Raw genomic sequence first — 18885 nt, 5'->3', positions numbered from 1 at the left:
GCCTTGATGCTGATTTAATTTATTTGCCTTTGACTAGAAGAGCTTTGGAAGTGATGTTTGGAACAATTTATGACTTAAGCCTGCATAACAGCAACTTAAAATATCAAAAGCCTTGTCTACACTTACACTTCTGGCTTAACTCACATAGCTCTTATGAATATCCTGAGATAAACTGGCAATGCACCAAGAAACACATTTTAACCTTTTTTTGTGTGTGTCTGACTGTGAGCACTTACAGTGTTACAAAACACTTATTGTTGTTTTTAATACCCTCCTCCCCTGCACACACACACACACACACACAGTCACACACACCCATACAAAATAAATATCTCAACAAAATTAATAAGAAGAAGAATATTGACACATTGTGTCAAATGTTGCATAAGAAGGGGAACATGGGCAGTGAAGCAAGACTAATTAGATTGAGTAAAGTGTGCATTAGAGACTAAGCACAAGATTTAGCGTTCTCTAAGGGAGGACTGAGGAGGATTATAAGTGCCTTTATTTACTTATTGGCTAATTTTACCCCAGATGTAGATAGACTAATGTTGGGTGTTGGTTTTTTAATTATTATTTTTTTTGTAAACTATTGAGTATATGATTGCTTATCTGATGAACTACAAAAATCCATGCAGTAAATGTGAATCTCAGGGGATTCACATTTCACAACAAAAGTTCAACTAGAAGATGCACTTTTCCTCGGTTCTCGGGAGGATATAGGTGGTAATATACAATACATTTATAGGCGTTTTAAATTTAAAAGGGAAAAAAACTGATAAAAGAAAACGAAATATTGTGAAGACGTGTATGACAAACTATCTAGAAAACGTTCCCGAACTTACGAGTTACTATAAATGCACCATAAATGGGCGGAGCCAGTGTGGCCCAATAGAAAGCCCCAACCAGAGACACGTTGAACTTTTGCTTTAGTAGACATGTCAGCCCCCAGTGCTTAGAAACAACTGACAATAAACAGTGTAGTTCCTTTGCTAGGCTGAGAACTCCAAAATGGTAAGGTTGCTGAAATTAAGTTATCGAAACGAGGTCGTGTCTGTGTTCCTCTGTGTTCAGACCCACGAGTAAGTCTATCTTGTGGGTTCTTCAGTTCGTGGCTTAGCAGTTAGCCAGTAACGCTAAAAGAGTAATTACAATCGTTGTCAGATGATTTCCCCAACCAGCCGCTGACTTCTGTCGTTTTGTGTGCTATCAGGTCGTTGTTGACTCCGAGACTGCGACCGTTCTTCGTGTCAAAGGTCTGCTGGAGTTCAGATGTCAGCTGGACAGCACAGATGGTGTGTTCAGAAACGATTTTTAACAATATGTCTAAATGTACACACACGTAAAGTTAAAACATCCACAGTCGTGGTAAGTGGTTTGCATCCATTCAGCTCGCGCATGAATGTCATGATATTTTGGGGCTTTTAATGATTTCTTGGAAGTGCTGTCTTCCGAGCACAGCACACATTTTTAAGACTTAAAAATAATAATAATTGTGTGTGTGCGCATATTTATTTGGGGTTTTTTTTCCTACTAAACACAGAGTCAAACCCTGTGTGAAGTTCAAATAAATAAATACACTCATTTCATTTTTTTTTTTTTTTAAATAAATGGAGATTAAGGTTCTAAAATGTATTTTAACTTGACGGGGCTAAAACCTGTTACCTTCTCATTTGAGATCATGATTGATTAATAAATTGTAGTTTCTTTTTGTAGTTGTGAAAGTCAAAGGAGCTCCATGAAAATCTAAGAATGAGAATTACAGATTTACACAAGCTGAGAAGGTCTCATGGAGCCACTTCTAAACAACTGCAGATTCCATAATCATCACTTCAAACAACTGTACATAATTACATGTTATTTACATATGTCGCCACTTTGTCATGGTCTGGTAGAAGACTCAAACTATCACCCTTAGATTAGAGGAAATTGGTTAGGATGCTCAGGAACAACCCAGGAACGACCAAAGCTCAAACTTCCTATGAACTAGAAACTGCTGGAACACTAGCGTCACTGTCCACAATGAAGAGAGTTTTACATCAGCTTAGACTGAGAAAGAAGCCCTTGCTCCAAAATCGGTACCTTCAAGCTCAACTGAAGGACTATTGAAAATTTGTGGATTATGCTTTAAATCTGCGTCCGTGCCAGGAAACCAACCAGTTTAAATGAACTCTACCAATTCTGCCAAGAAGAGTGGTCAAATATCTAGACAGAATTATGCCAGAATTTTGTTGTTGGGTACCACGATGAAACTCACTAAGTGACACTTAACCAAATATTAGTGGGGGTCTATCTATATATTTGATCCCGTGTGGATTATAGAAAATGCAGTTTTTCTATTCATTTTTCCTGCTATAATTGAGTCAGACTAAATGCTATTTCAAACTTTACCCACATTACCAGGAATATAATTTCAATATACATGCTTGATGTAATGATGGCCTTCTAAGACAAAACCCCCAAACATTACTTTGGATGTCCTCATTTAGAAGATATTTAGTTAACTAAAGTAAAATGTATACATGTGTAGCCGTTTAGTGTACTAGAAACAGTAAATTCTATAACAGAGTGGCAGTAACTGGTCAAATGCAAATTCCAGAACTCAAGCCATACAAATCTATTACCCTAACGCTGTAGGAATGTTAAAGAGAAACGCTATTTTCTTCTTACAGAGCAGCTGGTGCGAAATGTCATCTCGAGAACGTTTGAGACTCTTCGCTCCCAGGTGAAATCTGAATCCTGTGTTCTGGCAGTGAGCGACAGTCCTGTTATTATATGGCCAAACAAAGATGCTTATGCCACACCTGAAGAAATAACTCCAAGTACACTATGTGAAGATATGCATCAATGGATACAGTAAGTACAGACATTATTACAGTGCATTATTTCTCTCTTGAATAGATTCTTCATCAGATTTTGTAAGAAGAAGGCTGACTGACATGCAAGAATTGAGACAATATCTTTGATTGTGGCTCATGAACAGTGGTCCCTTGTTGCACAGTGAGAGATGTTCAGAGTTGTGGACCACAGATAATTTGGGATGTAATTATAAAAAAAATGTCTGAAATTTTAGGACGACTACCACACACTAAAACTGTTGCTACCAACTAACCAACAGGAACACAGTCTTTAGTGACATATTGATCTGCATCTTTTAGTGGCACGATGAAAAAAAAATCTAAAGCAGAATAGATGAAGGTAAAAAAAATAAAAAATGCGAAGCTAAAGTAGAACATTTAGTATTAGTATCTTGCCCGAGGATACTTTGGCATGCAGACTGAAGCAGCCAGGTTTCAAACTACCAGATACCTTCAGAGTAGACTCTATCCCTGAGCTGCAGCCACCCACAGCAAATTTCAGATATTATGTAAAATTTCAGACATCTGTGGTCATGTAATACATTTTATGCACTCCATACTACGAACTTTATAGGAATAAATGCATTCATGTGTTTGACACTTTGATTTGCGCTCATCTGTTTTAGTCTCTGTTTTGGTTTATAGTTTTAAATGTGTGTTTGTGTGTTTCCCTATATTGTTCTGGACCTCTTTTATTGTCATTACTGTTTCTTTGTATTTTATTGGGCTATATTGAAAAGTGTGTGTGTGTGTGGTGGGGGGGTTGTTTTGTTTTTTATTTCAGGGCAGACGAACAAGAGAGTTCTGGGAAAAAATCATCAAAAAAGAAAAGCAAAAAAAGTTCGGTGGCGGTACGTATCGAATAATCAGCAATATTTTGTGTTCTGTGAATAGTATGGAGCCATATTAAAGACTATAATCAGTTTGACAGTGATTTTTTTTTAATTATTTGACCAATTTTTGTTTATAAAAGAAAGAAAGGAGAAAATAGCACTGTTTCCTGAGCCCAGTGTGATGCTTTGATCCAGTCTAGTCACAATAGTCCATATCACAGTGACAATACATGATAAAAGTGCTGACACAGTAGAGCAGGCTCAGTCCTGCTGCCACAGGCCAGGCATGCTCTGTCTTTGTCAACCTGCTGTTCACTGCAGATGCGACTTGAACCTATGCCACTGGCTGATTGTTTCAGCTCTCATCATAACGGTTTTTTTTATGTCTAGTTGTCTTTATGGCGTTTGCGTTTACCTGTGAATATAAATTCACTCTTATTCCCTTTCAGAGTGTCATAAACCTTCGTCTGATGACGGAGGTGACAAAGCCAGGCCCCCTCTCAGCCCCCATCCTCACCAAAACAGTTCTGAAATCCCACTTTGTGAGTGTGACTCTTCCACTAGACTGTGTTGTCTGCACCGGCCGCAGCGATACAATCAAGGAGTATGTCTTTTATACAAAACATCTGGTTTCATACCACTAACCAAAGCTCGTCTCTTACAGTAATATTACTTTTTGGTTTTTTTTATTCTGGTATTGCAGTGCCTGCGAGCAGCTAATTGAGGCACTAACTCATCAGTTGTGTGAAATGGAGAAAGTGACTCTTCAGAACATGAAGGGAATGACATTACTTGTTCCTGAACCGGTCCACTTCCTCCTTCCAGAACCAAAAGGACTGGTGACTGTGGTTTATCCAGTAGGAGTGCCTGACAGCCAGCTAGTAGCACAACGTAAGGTTAGTGTCTTAACATGTGCTCAATCATCCAGGTAAGGAAATCCCAAGAAGTTGATTCACTTCATCTGGATGTAGAGCTCCGTCCAGATGAACAGAATCAACTTTTTGGGAAAGTAAAGTAAGAACCGCAGACTGAACTTCTATCATCATAGACATATTAATCCCAATGAGTTCAACTTGTGCTTTCTTGTTTAAAGAAAGGACAAAAAGAATGAATGACCTTTCCTTGAAACTTTATTTTGTCTGAATAGGAGCTGCATCAGCAGTTTGAGCTACCAGATGACAGGCCTTACTTCAGAAGAGCCAACGCTTACCACTTTCCCAATGAGCCCTACAAAGACGGTTATCTCCGAAACCCTCATCTGGCTCTCACGCACCCTACCCTAGATAATGGAAAGGTATATCTAATTACTTATTTTAAATCCTTAACAGTATTCTGCTCATTTGCAGAAATAGATGAACACAGCAAGATTTTTTTTTTCTTTTCTCAAGGTGTATTTGGTCCAGGGGATCTACAGCTATCACCACTACATGCAGGACCGTGTAGATGACAATGGCTGGGGCTGTGCTTATCGCTCCCTGCAGACTATCTGCTCTTGGTTCCAGCAGCAGGGTTACGTAGAGCTGCCTGTGCCCACTCACAAGGAGATCCAGCAGGTAGTTGCCCTATAAAATATGATCAGAGTACAAGATATGCCCACATTTCCTCTTTTTTTTACAATGTTATCAGACATGTCCAAGCTGTCTGGTTCTCTGCTTTCCAGGCTTTAGTGGATGTTGGAGACAAGCAGGCATCCTTCGTCGGGTCACGTCAGTGGATTGGATCCATTGAGGTTCAGGCTGTTCTGAGTCATTTGCTTGGGCTCACTTCCAAGATCCTGTTTGTGAGGTGGGATTGCATTTCTTGTGAATGATTATGTGTTTGTGGATGATTTTAATATATCTGACAACTAATCTGCCTTCTCTGTAGTCAGGGAGCTGAGCTGGCGTCCAAAGGCCGAGAACTGGCCAACCACTTCCTCACTGAAGGAACTCCAGTCATGATTGGTGAGCTCACTTTCAAACTGTTACAGTTACATTAATTTTATGACCTCACAGAAACTTTGTTTTCTTGATATTTTTTATGATAAGCCTTATTTTTATAATTCATTATCCAAATATAGAAAAGTTACCTCACCGCAAAAATCCGAAGAGAAGTAGAAGCCCACTATCATTCCCAGGATTTTTTTGTTTGTTTTGTTTTAATTGGCAGCTTATTGATTTTGGATTTGGTAAAGAAGGGAGTTCATTATAATCAATAAACTTCATTTCCATTACAAAGTAGTGGAAATTTGTCATGAATTTTGCTGTCAGTGCATGACAACATAAAACTCACTATAAACACCACATATAAACATTAAAACATTTTTTTTTAAAGTCACATCACCACAAAAACTCAAAGAAAACCAGAGCCTGCTATCATTTCCAGGATTTGTGCGTACAGTCATCTTAAGAATTTTACTAATTGGCCCAAAAATATGAATTGTACTCTATTGATTATGGATTTGGAAAAGGAGGGAGCTGACTATTTTCAGAAGCCTGTACTGTTGATAGCTAACATAGACAAAGCTTGTTCAAACTTACATTGCTGTTTGCTCTGTGTTGCAGGAGGAGGCGTTTTAGCTCACACTATCCTGGGTGTGGCTTGGAGTGAGACCACAGGGCAGATCCGCTACCTCATCCTAGATCCTCATTACACTGGAGCAGAGGACTTGCAGGTTATCACAGACAAGGTAACGGAAAAGCATTCACACCGCCAGCAATTCTCAGTCTGAAAAGCAGGTTCCCACACACTGTGCTGATCTTGGTGTGGCTGTTATATTTCCAGGGCTGGTGTGGCTGGAAAGGACCTGACTTTTGGGATCAAACTGCGTATTATAATCTTTGTCTGCCTCAGAGGCCGAAGGTCATTTGAGCTCCCTCAGCCTGCCAGATGGATCTCATTTCAGTGAATCATGTTCAGAAATATGGAGGAGCACTCTAACTCGCCTTCTTTATGAACACGTGTCAACTTTTGCAAACTGAAGTAAAATGTGTTATTACTGTATGTAAAAGTCTTTGGTTTTGGTTGAGTCCTGCATAAATGATTAACTTGCAGCTACAGTTGGAAGTAATGTTTGTACTGAAATAAGAAAATAGTTGTTTACTGTGCTTTCATTGTTTGACATGGTTTAATATAACAAAGGCTCATCAATTATATCAATTATGCTCAGTTATATACGTTGATCTTACTTCGTTTCAAACAGTTAAACAGTTTTCTCATTGCCTTTTGTTCCTGGTGGACATATGAACCTACCATGAAAGATGGAGTCCTTGCTAAAATGCCATAACGGGCAAACCACTCATTGGTCACTTTATTAGGTATACCTGTTTAACCACTTGTTAATACAAATATCTAATCAGCAAGTTGCATAGCAACAACTCAATGTATTTTGGCAAGTAGACATGGACAGGACGACCTGTTTAAGTTCAAACTGAGCATCAGCATGGGGAGGAAAGGGGATTAAAGTGATTTTATGCCATGATTGTTAGTGCCAGACAAGTACAGAGAACGGTCTGAAAAAGAGAAATTATCCAGTCAGTGGCAGTTCTCAGAGTGAAAGTATGTTGCTGATGCCAGAAGAGAATGATCAAACTGCTTTAAGTTGACAACCAAGATATGCAGAAGAGCATCTTTTATGTGTTGAACTTTGAAACAGGTGGATTGCAGCAGCAGAAGACCACACTGGGTGCCACTTTTGTCAATTAAGAACAGGAAACTACAATTCATGCAGGCTCACCAAAATTGGAAAAAAGAAGTTTGAAGAGTTTGATGTCTGCTGCAACATCTGGATGGTAGGGTCAGAATTTGGTGTAAATAGCATGAAATCATGGCTCCATCCTGCCTTATGTCAATAGTTCAGGCTGATGGTGGTGTAATGGTGTGGGGAGCATTGCTGCTGACCATGTCCATCCTTTTATGACCTCAGTGTAATCTTCTGATCAATACTTCCAGGATATGAACCAAAATCTCTCAGGAATGTTGCCAGCACCTTGTTGAATCTGTGCTACAATATTACTATTTATATGATAAATAATTAGTTGGTGTAGTCCTACATAAGACGACTAAAGAACAAACCTTACATCACATTGTACAAATATGTATTCTGTATTCATTTGGAAACAAGTTACAGTTGAAACAGAAAGAAATTAACTCTGTTTTTAATGAATAAAATACATTTCACTGAAACTAACCCTCAGTTTGTAGGATATGCAGGTATTCGTGTTTAAAAAAAAATGGTTAATGAAAAAGTTATTTGTGGAAAATGGTCCTTCTTCGTAACTGAAGTTCCAATATTAGCCAGGTGTCACAGTCAAATGGATGGTTTTCTTTCAAAGAAAACAGAGATTTATTAACTTTTTTCATCTTTTTCATACTAAATTTGCAGTTACTTATGCCTTCATTGTCTGAGTATGGGACAAATAAAGAAACCCCCCCTATTCAATCCTCATTTCTACCCATCCTGCATTGGCATGTAAATTATATGACAGTGACCAGTCACAGGTTTATACAACAGATCCCCCCGAGTGCTATTGTCCCAGGACATCGGCATTTCATTAGTGTGTGTCACTTCTTGGTCTAATTATGTTATTAAGAGTAAAACCATGACAAATTGTGATTTCAGGGGACGCGCCTCCAGATAATCCTCTTCTTGGTAATGGAGATGCACTAGGGGGAGCAGTTACTGTCGTATAATGGATCCCCAGGAGAAACTTAATGACCTCCCATCTGTTTGTCTCCAGTATCTGTCTCTTGACATGTTTCTTAAGTAGGTTAGAAATTTGTGCACAAAGATAAAAACACACAACACAGGGCAACTCTCTTTTTGTTTGTTTTCTGCATAAAACAGACAGTAAGTTGAGTGGCCAGATTGCAGGAAGTAAAGTAATTTTTATTGTCTATAAAGAACAAAACTTATAACCTCAAGAAAAAAAGGTGAAAAATATAAAACATGAAGAGACATCATTGTATTAAGTCATATTTTAGTAAGTAGACACGCATAAACAAATACAAGGGGCAGGAAGAGTAACAAACGATAAATAAAGGATAGAAATCGGAATAAAGGTGATTCAAATTCAAGTATATTATATGTCATATACTCTGTTGTCCCAGTGTATCAGTTGCATCAGTTTTGTCTTGTTAATGCGCATGTTTTCTATCACTCAAAATCATGAGAAAGAAATAATACAATATAAATTAAGTTTACCTAATATTACTCAATAAGAAACCATTTTGTAAACTGTATGTTAACTGAATTTTATCCCAAATACCTTCAAATATAACACAAATAGTTATTGTTAGATTCAGTACCAAAAAATAAATTTACTTTTGATCAGTTTAACTTACTTTGACTGAAATAATCGGATTTAGCAAATCAGCGGCTGAATTTTCGCTGTTATTGTTTTTATGAAATAATCAAACTCTGATAACCCTCATAGCGATAAAATGCTGGAGTCGACTGCTTCTCTTAACTACTGCAGAGATCTCCTAGGGCGACCGTTGCCAGGAAGTGACGTTGCGTAGTTACCAGGCACCGTGTTACTCCAGCTTTAGCCTGCTAACGCTAAATTTGTTTTTATTGCAGGTTTGCTCTGTATTTATTCAGATTCCTGACATTCTTTCTTAAGAAGAAACTTAATTCTAACGTGAAAACGGTGTGTCGTGCCTTCTTTCGTTGGGTAAGAGAACTAAGATATTCTTGGAGCTTAAGTTAGCTAAACTAAACTAATTGGATAAGTTAGCTATGTTACTATTAACGTTAGTTAACTGCCAGGCTTAACGTGTGTTGTTTATGGGTTAAAACACACGTGAAAGCATTATACCCACCGCATTTTATATTATTGTAGTAATGGAGATTGAAAGTGTAGGTAAACAGATAACCAATAGTGTTAGTGTTTTGGAGCTTGCTACACACTGATGGATAGATTACACAACAGTTTGCTGTTATGCCACTTTAAGCTAAATGAAACCCGGTCTTTGCACTGAGGAAAAGTGTTGAAGAGGCCACTCTAGGGGGACCAACAAGCGAAATGTGGGGCAAAGATTTTATTTATATGTGACAAAGCTTGCTAAAGCTACACGATAGTATAACATGTATTATCTAACCTCAACAAAAACACACACACACGCACAAACTATGCAGATGTCTTTTATTGACTGACCGTTACTGTATCTGACACAAAGGATTACATACACATCATTGGCCTGAATATCTTGGTAATTTGGGGCTTTTAATTAATTTTTGTGGACTGTTCTTTTTCCAGGGTAGAATGATTGTACAGCTACATCTTTAATTACTTTAGTATTGGGTCCATAAGTTTGAATTTAATTTGGATTCTCTAATCCACACATCGTGAAAAGTATACATGTAGTCTCAAGTGTATACATGCACCCCTACTAATATTTGGTTAATTGTCCCTTAGCAAGTTGCGCCTGGAGCACACATCTTTGGTAGTCATCAGCAACTTTCTGGCATAATTCTGGGTGTGTATTTGACCACTCTTCTTGGCAGAGTTAGTAGAGTTCATTCAAACCGGTTGGTTTCCTTTATCAGACCACAGCTTTTAAGCATGGTCCACAAATTTTGAATTGGAAGGCCATTCATGAAGCTTAGTGTTAGCCTGCTTCATCCAAGCCAGTGTGTGCTCAGCTTGCTGGAACAAGATGGTTCAAGTTTGAACCCTCTAGCTGCTGATTTGAGGTGAAGTTGAAGAATTTGGAGGTAGTCCTCTGTCTTTAGTATTCCATCCACTTTGTGTAGTGTGGCAGTACTACTGGCAGCACAACAGCCTCGGAGCATCATGCTAACACCACAGTACTCGACAGATACTACAGTTTGAAAGCCTCACCTTCATGCTACCAAACATTCCTCTTGTCATTGTAGCCAGCTAGCTCAGTGTTGGTCTCATCTGACCATAAAATTCTTCTCCAGAAGGCATTTATTTTATTCCTGTGGGCAGCTGCAAATAATAGTTGAACTTGAAGGTTTCGATGTTGTAAAAGGGGCGTCTTTTTTCATTGGTGCCCTCTAATAATCCTTTAATTGTCCCAAAAGGGGAAATTTGGTACATGGTCATGTAAAACTCTCTTCACTGTAGACAGTGGCACTGGTGATCGAACAGTTTCCAGTTCATGGCAGGCTCGAGCCTTGCTGTTTCCTGGGTTGATAATGAACATCCTCACACAATTTCCTTTCACTTGATGATCATACAGCAGTTTGAAGTGATGATCTTCAGTTCTTTAGAAATGCATTCAAGTTCTGTAACTTGTGCATATCAACATTTCTCCATCGTGTGTTTTCACTGAGTTCACTGGACTGTCCTATTGTTCTTGTTCTTGTTTTCATGGATTTATGCAGTGTTACCTGTTTTATATTGCAAAAAACCTTTAAAATTCTTAACCTTTATTTTGTATTTCAGTATGGATCCTTGTTTGCACATGTCTGTTTAAACCACGTTTCTTGTGAGGATGTTTGTAAGCTAGAACCACATAAAATGTGGAACATTGTCTCAATATGTGGGACAGTGGACAAAGGATAAAAATGCTGTGCAACCCAACATAAAAAGGGACACCTGGCCAATCATTTCAGTCTTTGAAAGCAGTCACTCTAGCAGGTTTTGCTAAGTTGTTAGCTGTTATGTTAAATAAATGGGTTAAAAAATTACTATTTAGGTATCTCACATTACATCCTTACAGGTGTGCAGAGGGGAAATTGCCATGTTCAACCCCAGTGAACTGGAAGGTGAAGTGGATCACTCGTTTTTCGACAGCGATTGTGCTGAAAGCAGCACAGATGCAGAACATAAGGTGGAGAAAGGTTTGAAGGCTGAGAAGAAGATCTCAAAAGCACATGATAAGTTACATGCAAAACACAGAGAGAATTATCGTGGCGATCTGTCATCAAGGAGTGATCAGACAAGAAAACATCTAAAGCAAGCGGAGACCTATAATAGGAGCAGTAGATCATCCGTTTCCACTACATCGGATAAAATCAGCAATGAAAGCAGTGATAGTGAAGATTGCGCCAATTTAGAACCTAAAAGGTCCAGTAGAACATTCATGGCTTTACTGGCTGAAGCCAAAGAGGTAGATAATACAGATGTTTACATTCAGAGTCCAAAAGAGACCAAAGGAGAAGCATTACCATTCAGTGCCAGCTCTAAAAGGAGAAATAAACAATCTCCTAAAAAAGTAATAAGAAATTTGCACAACCAAAGTCCTTCAGCTCCTCTAAGCAGGTCTGAGAGTCCTTCTCTTTCATCGACTGAGACCAGCACAGATGCAGACTCTGAGGGCTCCTATAGCAGTAGCAGTCACCAGAGCAGCTTAGAGTCCCCTGCCCTCCCGAAAACAAGTGCAACTTCTTCTTCATGTCCAGGAATAAGAAGGACCAGAATAGGCTCAGCAAGGCCTCGTGATTTTCCTGTTCTCCATACGGCAGACTCAGATGATTCAGTGACAGATGTGACCCCACTCTCCTCACCTGACACCAGTCCTCTTCAGTCACTGGACTTGAATGTCACAGAGGTCGAAGAAGAAAGTCATAAAGAGGAGCAGCCGCGGCAGAGTGTGCCCTCCAGTGGTCTTAGAAACATACAAGCTGATGACTCAGATCAGGATGTGGATGAGTGTGAGTATGGTTGAGCTTTACGTTATAATAGTTGTATTTCTAAGCCCACATGGAGTTATGCCCTAGGCCTCTTTTCACAGCAGTCATTTTGACATGTCGTAGAAGTGTAAATAGATGTTTAATTGGTTAAAGGTATTATGGGAACATTTCCTTTATTACGCCACACTCATTCCAGTGAGACAGCATGCATTACTAGGGACAAGGCCATAATTAACCTACAAACACATTTCAGAATAGCGGCTATGAAAAAGGTCCATTGATGTGGTGAAAATGACATAAAAAATTTGTTACACTTAAAATTGCAGTCTAAGTATAAAAAAACACTTCAGTCCCAAACCTGAAAAATAGGAACTGTTGCATCAACATGCATTTCATTAAAGATTTTAGCTGGTAAGTGTAGTGTAAGCTTTATATGAGCTTCTCTCTCTCTCTAAAACAGAAGTTTATTTCTCCTCCGTGAGTTCAGTAAATCAGCTTTTTCCCCAAAGTAATTGTAACGTGTATGAAAAAAGTTGTCCACACAAAGATTTGTGAGTTTTAGTTGAATTCTGCTTCACATAAAAATCTTTTTCAAGGTTTTCTCTTTTAGTTTCAACATACTGCTGTTTTTCAAAATGTAGCTCAGAAGGGGTTTGCACAGAGTGTGGTTAACATTGCAGAGCAAGCTCTTTTGAACACTGATGAAGAAATAAAGTGCACAAAAAGATTCCACTTCACTTATTTGTGACTTTTCAAAATGTACATGATGGAGGTTGCAGAAATGTAGCTCAAGAATATGGCTCTTCAAAAATTCAGTTTTTCATATCAAAGAACCCAAACTTATATAAGCAGCAGAAGTAAGTACAATTTTATTTATACAGAGAAATTCACAACAAAAATGCTAAAACCTAAAAAACAAAGACTCAAAAACAAGTTGGAAAAAGATGCGTTTTTAGCTGTTTGCAGAGGATGTTCTGATGTACTGATGTTTGACCTGAGCATCAGTACAACAGAACATTTTCCACCACTAGCACAAAATGTGAAACTCAAATTATGATACAACTGTTTGTTTTTCCTTTCAGGCTCTCTCAATTTAGAAAGTCAGCTTGGAAGAAAACTGGTCTTCCACTATCCTGGAGGGAGAAACAGGAAAAACTACTCCTTCAGCAATGAGGAGGTTCGGCGCATTGATTTAGAGAATCAGCGACTACTTCGCGAGCTGTCTCGCCTCTCTCCGGGTCCCAGATCGGGAAGCGCACCAGTGAAGAAAAGCCACGGGGAAAGTAACTCTCCTCGAATTCGCCTCACTCACAGTGCAGTGAACAGGCAACGAGAACAGCAACGGATTGAGCGGGAGAACCTGGTAAGTTTCACTTCTTGGGTCAAAACTCAATCCTTGATTTGCTTAATTGTTTTGATAATAGGCGGTCTTAATAGCAAGAGAAACATTTGTGATAAACTGAGTAAGAAATTAATTTGCTTTTGTGTTTCTTTGTCTTTTGCAAACAACAGAAGAGTTTCACCAGGCGACAACTCTTCACCCACTAATGTATTGAATTGGATGATTCCCCCCCAACTAATTCTAGTATGTAATGTTGGGGAAAAAATTACTCCTGTGTCCTTGCAGTATACTTATAATCTGTAGAAAGAAATTCCAGTTTTCAATCATATAAATATATTTATCCATCCATCCATTCTCTTCCGCTTATCCTTTTCGGGGTCGCGGGGGCACTGGGGCCTATCCCAGCTGTCATAGGGCAAGAGGCGGGGTACATCTAACTGTTCTTCCCTCTCAATCAACTTTTGCTAGTGTAACATATTTTTGAATTGACTTTCAATTGCACAGCAGCATTAGCTGCTATAATAGCATTGTTATATTGCTTTCATGTTTGTTTTTCTTCAACAAATTTTTAGAAAAGATAAGAAAATGTATTTTCTTATCTAGTTTTTCAAATATCTCAAAATGCTTATGGTTGAAAGCAACTTTCTTCAATATGGTTTTGAGGAGAAATACTGTAAAGAACAACACCCCTAACAGAAGTTCTCAAAACTAAGAAAGATAATTATTAACATGAGTGGATATCAAAAAGAGCAGAGAGATTTAATGTTGCTGTGAACAGGCTTGTCACTCTGCGAGAGATCGTGTAGGTTAATAATATGTAAATCACTCAAAAGTTAAGATGTAAGTCAGAAAAGTCCCAAACAGAAACCTTAGGACTGGTTTTGAGGTTTCATAATTCAAATGTAATAATTATATTTCTTTTCTTGTTGGATCTAAACGTCTATAGGTGTGAAATTAATAGAATAAAAATGACTTTTAGTTTGCTAGATAGGGTCAGAGTGGCATTATTTTTTGTTAGGGGACGTCTAAATAAGTCTTTTTGGGTTCCTGTTCTAAAAACAATCTTTTCTTACTGTATTTTAAATTCTTAAAGAGACTGTAAATACAACATGTAACTATAGAAGTTGACTTTTCCCACTAGACTTGTTACTCAAGTTGGTAACTTCCTTGAAAACCAGTCTACATGTTACTGTATTGCATCCTACTTTTTAATTATTTACTCTTTTTTTTTTTATGTTTTTTACGTTGCCTTTAGTAAACTATTGAAGAAACATAAAGAAAACATTTTATGAAAAAAAAAAAGAAGTTTCCTCATAAATACTTTAAGTAGAGAACAGAATAGAGAGAATAAAGAATAGAGATGTTTTGATTTGAGTTTAGCGTCAGTCCAAGAGTGCCACCTCTGCAAACGTACATGGAAAGACTTGGACAGATGGCAGCAGGTGGCAGCCAGCAGCAGTGCCGCAGACTGACATTTGACAGAGTTCAGTCTCTGCCGCTTTAGTCTCTCATCCCATATATTGACTTATCTTGGCAACATTTTTTATGTCTACATGCAGCACAGTTTCAAAAGAGGAGATGGGGAAGTAAAGACATATTAATTATTGGTAGCCAGCCAAGGCACTGGTGTTACTAAGTGAAAACCTGACTTCTTTTCTACTCATGTGTTCCTGTAATAATGATTATATATTTTTTAAATTGATCCCTAATGTTGCTGCTATAAGCCAGAATGTTTCTATGGTTTTAAGAACAGACTGTCCTCTCTCTTGAGCCCATCTCTCTGCGTCAGGAGTGGTTTTCGCCTTCTCTATTCTTAGAGATTAGTAATTGAATCTGCCCGTGTGATCAGTGTATACACCCCACACATCACACATGTAAGACACCTCTGGCAACCACAAGTAGTACCACTTCTGTGTATTTCAAGTGCTAGTTTACCCTCTACACATAGTATTCTTTCAAAGAAATTATATACACTAATAATAACAATAATAATAATAATGATAATACAATGGGTACATTTTCATTGAAGATGTCTCCTGTAATGCAAACATTAAAAATATAGTAGGTGGTAATTCTGGCTGTATTTAGAAGCCTGCAGTGCCTTTTCATGCCCTCTGGAAGACTTTTGATCTTCAGCACGAAGGTCTGGTGATGCTTGAGCTTTTTCCTCATCACACTGCTTCATATGGAGCTTTTGTTCACTGAGAGATTACAGCAGACCCTGCGTGTGGGAGTGCATGCGTGACATTTAGCCACTTGTCTACACTGATTTGCTTCATGCTGTTTTGTTGGGGTTGCTGTGTACCTTTTGCAAAGTCCTGGTGCACAGCAGTTGGTAAATTGTTGACTGGTAAATTTGACTTATTTAATAAAATAGTGACTTATTTTTAAGAGGTAGATTGTTTTAAAATACATTTTAGTGTATGTGCTGTTTTTTTATGTATTCATTCTAGCCAAGAGCAAGAATGAATATAATCAAACCAGTCAAATCAAATAATAAAAAAGTAATATTTAAAAAAATATTTAAAAAAATAAACTCTTACCATATATTTCTTTTGCACGGTGTTCATTTCAGGTTGTTTTATCTATATTTACTGTAACTGTGCTGCGTAGTTTAAACTACGGAAAAGAAATAGTAAAAACTTATATGTGATTACTCATGAAAGTGGCCACTTTCATGAGTAAATCATATAAGGCTTACATGATTTACTCATGAAAGTGGCCACTTTCGCATTACTTTCATACATTGTTTTAGTAAGTATCCAAAACATACAAGTTTCATTATATAATTTTTCAAGGGATCTTATATCTGTTTTCACACTTATATGCTTTTCATACAAGTTTCACACAAGACAGATACAAACTTTGTAAGATTTATATATATCTTTTCCATATGGGTTAGCTCAAGAGTGTCACCCCGGTTTCATCTAAAGTGGACATACAGCACTTAAACTGTTTGACCACCTAAAAACAAAGAACACAAATATTTTAGAAATCTGTCGAAAACCTGTTTAAAACTTAAAATTGCTCAATTCACTGAATTAATGTTTAATACAGAAACAGCAGACTAGACTTCTCAAAGAAGTCTGAAATGAATCAAGCCTAATATTCAACTTTTTCTGCTGAGTATTGCAAAAAACCCCAAACAAATGGTAATTTAGCTTGTTAATGAAAAAATAATCATGTACTTTACTATTTGTTTCAGCTTTTTTTGTAAAATGGTAAATTTAAAAGTTCATGAAAAATAATTATTATATTTTAGACTTAAAAATGTTATTTTAATTAAAGAGCTTGCACACCAGCTTGATGTTGATCTAACCATTACCTAAACATAAAAAAAGTATTTTGCCAATACAGTAGTTAATTTCAGGCAGCTTTGGCATAACCCTAACATTGGGTGGTGGTCTAATACTTTTGTTAAGCACTTCAAAGAAACAATCTCACTGACTTAATGTTTAAAAAAACAACAACAAAAAACAAACAAAAACCTTCACAAGTTGATTACACTAAACATCAGTGGGCCTGATGGGACGTATATTTGGCATCATTGGTCTATATCACATACAATATTACAAACTGTGTGTATTTTTTTCTGTCAGTACCTTAGGTCCAGTACCAAAATTTGAGTTTGAAATGTAGTTACCTCCCACAGTGGTGGGGGAACAGTTTACTTTTACAGTATTTTTGGAGTATTAATGAGGTAAGAATCTTTCTATTCCTCTCAGGCTTTCCTGAAGAGGCTGGAGTCTGTGAAGCCCACACCTGGCCTGAGGCGCTCAGAGCAACTGGCAGACTATCAGCGCCAAGCCGGATACCTGGGAGGTTCTTCATTTCCCATCTGCAGGTCCACCACAAAGAAAGATCGATCTAGCAGCAGGACTACCTCCGGTTGGTGTCTTACATCTTTGGTTGTTTTCCAACAATTTTAATTTTAAGTACTTTGGTTTAGATAACAGATATGTACCTTCTAGTACATGCTATATGCTCCTCCAGTTACAGTTTGTCATACTGCAATTAAAGCACAGCTACAGAATATTAATAATAAATAAAAAACCTTTGCATGCAGACCTCAGTGTTTTTGTTCAACGAGCACACCACCTGCAGGAGTGTGTGTGGGGAGACATTTGGAGAAGCCTGCTGTTATTTGCTTGTGTTACATTAATTAAGGTAGAAAAAGGCATTAGCATGTGGTACGCACTCATGTCAAACTGACGGCTGCAAATTTATCTCCAGATGGTTGCAAAGACTGTATTAAAGAGAACGAGAAGACTGTAAAAAGCAGCTCTTAACACTGCTATGAAATGAATTTCATGGCTCAGTAACTGACAAACTGTTTCTCCTCTTAACACCTTTTTGTCTTTTTAATGTTTGTGTTTCATTGTTGCTTCCTGGTGTTAAAATAACATTTGAAATAATTAACCAATAACAGATTCCAACTGTCATAAAACACGTGTGTGTGTGTTTGCCTGATTGTTTTTAAATACAATTTCAAATATGTACATATTTTCTTAGCAGTGTAATAATGGTTTTTAAAGTTGTGCTATTTTATGATTAAACTGTAATGATAAGCCTGTAATCAGAGAGCATGTTTCTGTTATCCACTCAGCAGGTCCCAGGTCAGTCAACTCCAGGGCATCACTCCCCTCCACTGACTCCAGCAGCAGACCTTCACCCAGGTCAAAAAAACCAGGTGCAGCGCGGGCAGCATGGTGCTGAGAGCGCTGTTTAACATTTAATCTGCTAAAATCTGGTTTCTGTTATCCATATTCAGTTGATATCTTTGCATCGCAAAATATTAAAAAAGGAACAAAGCTCAAAGGTTCTTGTCACGTAAATGTGTTCAGCATACTTTCATCTGGCTTAATCAACTCTTCAGTGATTTTCGTGTAACCATGCTTATCCATTATAAACATTTTCTTTGAATCTGAAATATGGTATGTGTGGCTTCCACAGCAGTGTCGCAGTACCGAAGTTAGCTGCACAAGCAGAAGATATTGTTTTGTTGAAGGTATAAATGTACAAATTATTGTTTATTATGACTGAATTTCAGTTCCTATAAATGTAACCTTTTTTTTTTTTTTACATTGCTTGATTAAATGGGATACACAAAAAATTGTGTTTTTAAGTTATTTAAAGGTTTACTTGTTTATATTTATTCTGTTTCCTGTTAACTAAAGCTGTTTTCCCACCAATTAACAGTGTACTGTTTTGCATCTTTAAAGATGCAAGTTTTGTTCAAATCATTCTTGCTGGAAGATGCATTTATTA

The 18885-nt window shown here is 37.6% G+C and overlaps 2 protein-coding genes across 4 annotated transcripts; both read left to right on the top strand.

Moving 5' to 3' along the window:
* Positions 1-892: 892 nt before the first annotated feature.
* ufsp2 (ufm1-specific peptidase 2) lies at positions 893-7859 on the top strand. Of its 2 annotated transcripts, none has more exons than XR_013098951.1 (12): positions 893-1014; positions 1214-1295; positions 2673-2856; positions 3643-3709; positions 4141-4295; positions 4395-4587; positions 4839-4985; positions 5080-5244; positions 5352-5476; positions 5562-5634; positions 6235-6359; positions 6455-6469. XR_013098951.1 is itself a non-coding variant. In XM_004549484.4 (12 exons), the coding sequence occupies exons 1-12, from the start codon at positions 1012-1014 to the stop codon at positions 6539-6541; spliced, it is 1410 nt and encodes a 469-aa protein (XP_004549541.1). In that variant the 5' UTR covers positions 893-1011; the 3' UTR covers positions 6542-7859. The 2 variants fall into 2 exon arrangements, 1 of the variants encoding a protein (XP_004549541.1); XM_004549484.4 differs by having other exon boundaries at positions 5558-5634; positions 6455-7859.
* Positions 7860-9152: 1293 nt separating this feature from the next.
* On the top strand, positions 9153-18746 carry cfap97 (cilia and flagella associated protein 97). Of its 2 annotated transcripts, none has more exons than XM_012918723.3 (5): positions 9153-9345; positions 11363-12296; positions 13358-13638; positions 17343-17505; positions 18227-18746. In XM_012918723.3, exons 2-5 carry the CDS (start codon positions 11384-11386, stop codon positions 18331-18333), a joined length of 1464 nt encoding a protein of 487 aa, XP_012774177.1. In that variant the 5' UTR covers positions 9153-9345; positions 11363-11383; the 3' UTR covers positions 18334-18746. The 2 variants fall into 2 exon arrangements, with proteins under 2 accessions (XP_012774177.1, XP_004549539.1); XM_004549482.4 differs by having other exon boundaries at positions 18224-18746.
* Positions 18747-18885: the final 139 nt, after the last annotated feature.

Source organism: Maylandia zebra, linkage group LG6, assembly GCF_041146795.1.
Source record: "Maylandia zebra isolate NMK-2024a linkage group LG6, Mzebra_GT3a, whole genome shotgun sequence".
NCBI lineage: Eukaryota > Metazoa > Chordata > Actinopteri > Cichliformes > Cichlidae > Maylandia > Maylandia zebra.
This window is presented reverse-complemented; position numbering and strand designations above follow the sequence as displayed.

Bases quoted from the DNA above. Each gene is read 5' to 3' on its own strand.
- ufsp2 (XM_004549484.4), top strand. The intron at 1,296-2,672 runs GTGTGTTCAGAA...TTCTTCTTACAG, and splicing joins TCAGCTGGACAGCACAGATG to AGCAGCTGGTGCGAAATGTC. The intron at 2,857-3,642 runs GTAAGTACAGAC...TTTTTATTTCAG, and splicing joins GATATGCATCAATGGATACA to GGCAGACGAACAAGAGAGTT.
- cfap97 (XM_004549482.4), top strand. From the start codon at position 11,384: ATGTTCAACCCCAGTGAACTGGAAGGTGAAGTGGATCACTCGTTTTTC. The intron at 12,297-13,357 runs GTGAGTATGGTT...TTTTCCTTTCAG, and splicing joins AGATCAGGATGTGGATGAGT to GCTCTCTCAATTTAGAAAGT. The intron at 17,506-18,223 runs GTTGGTGTCTTA...TTATCCACTCAG, and splicing joins TAGCAGCAGGACTACCTCCG to CAGGTCCCAGGTCAGTCAAC.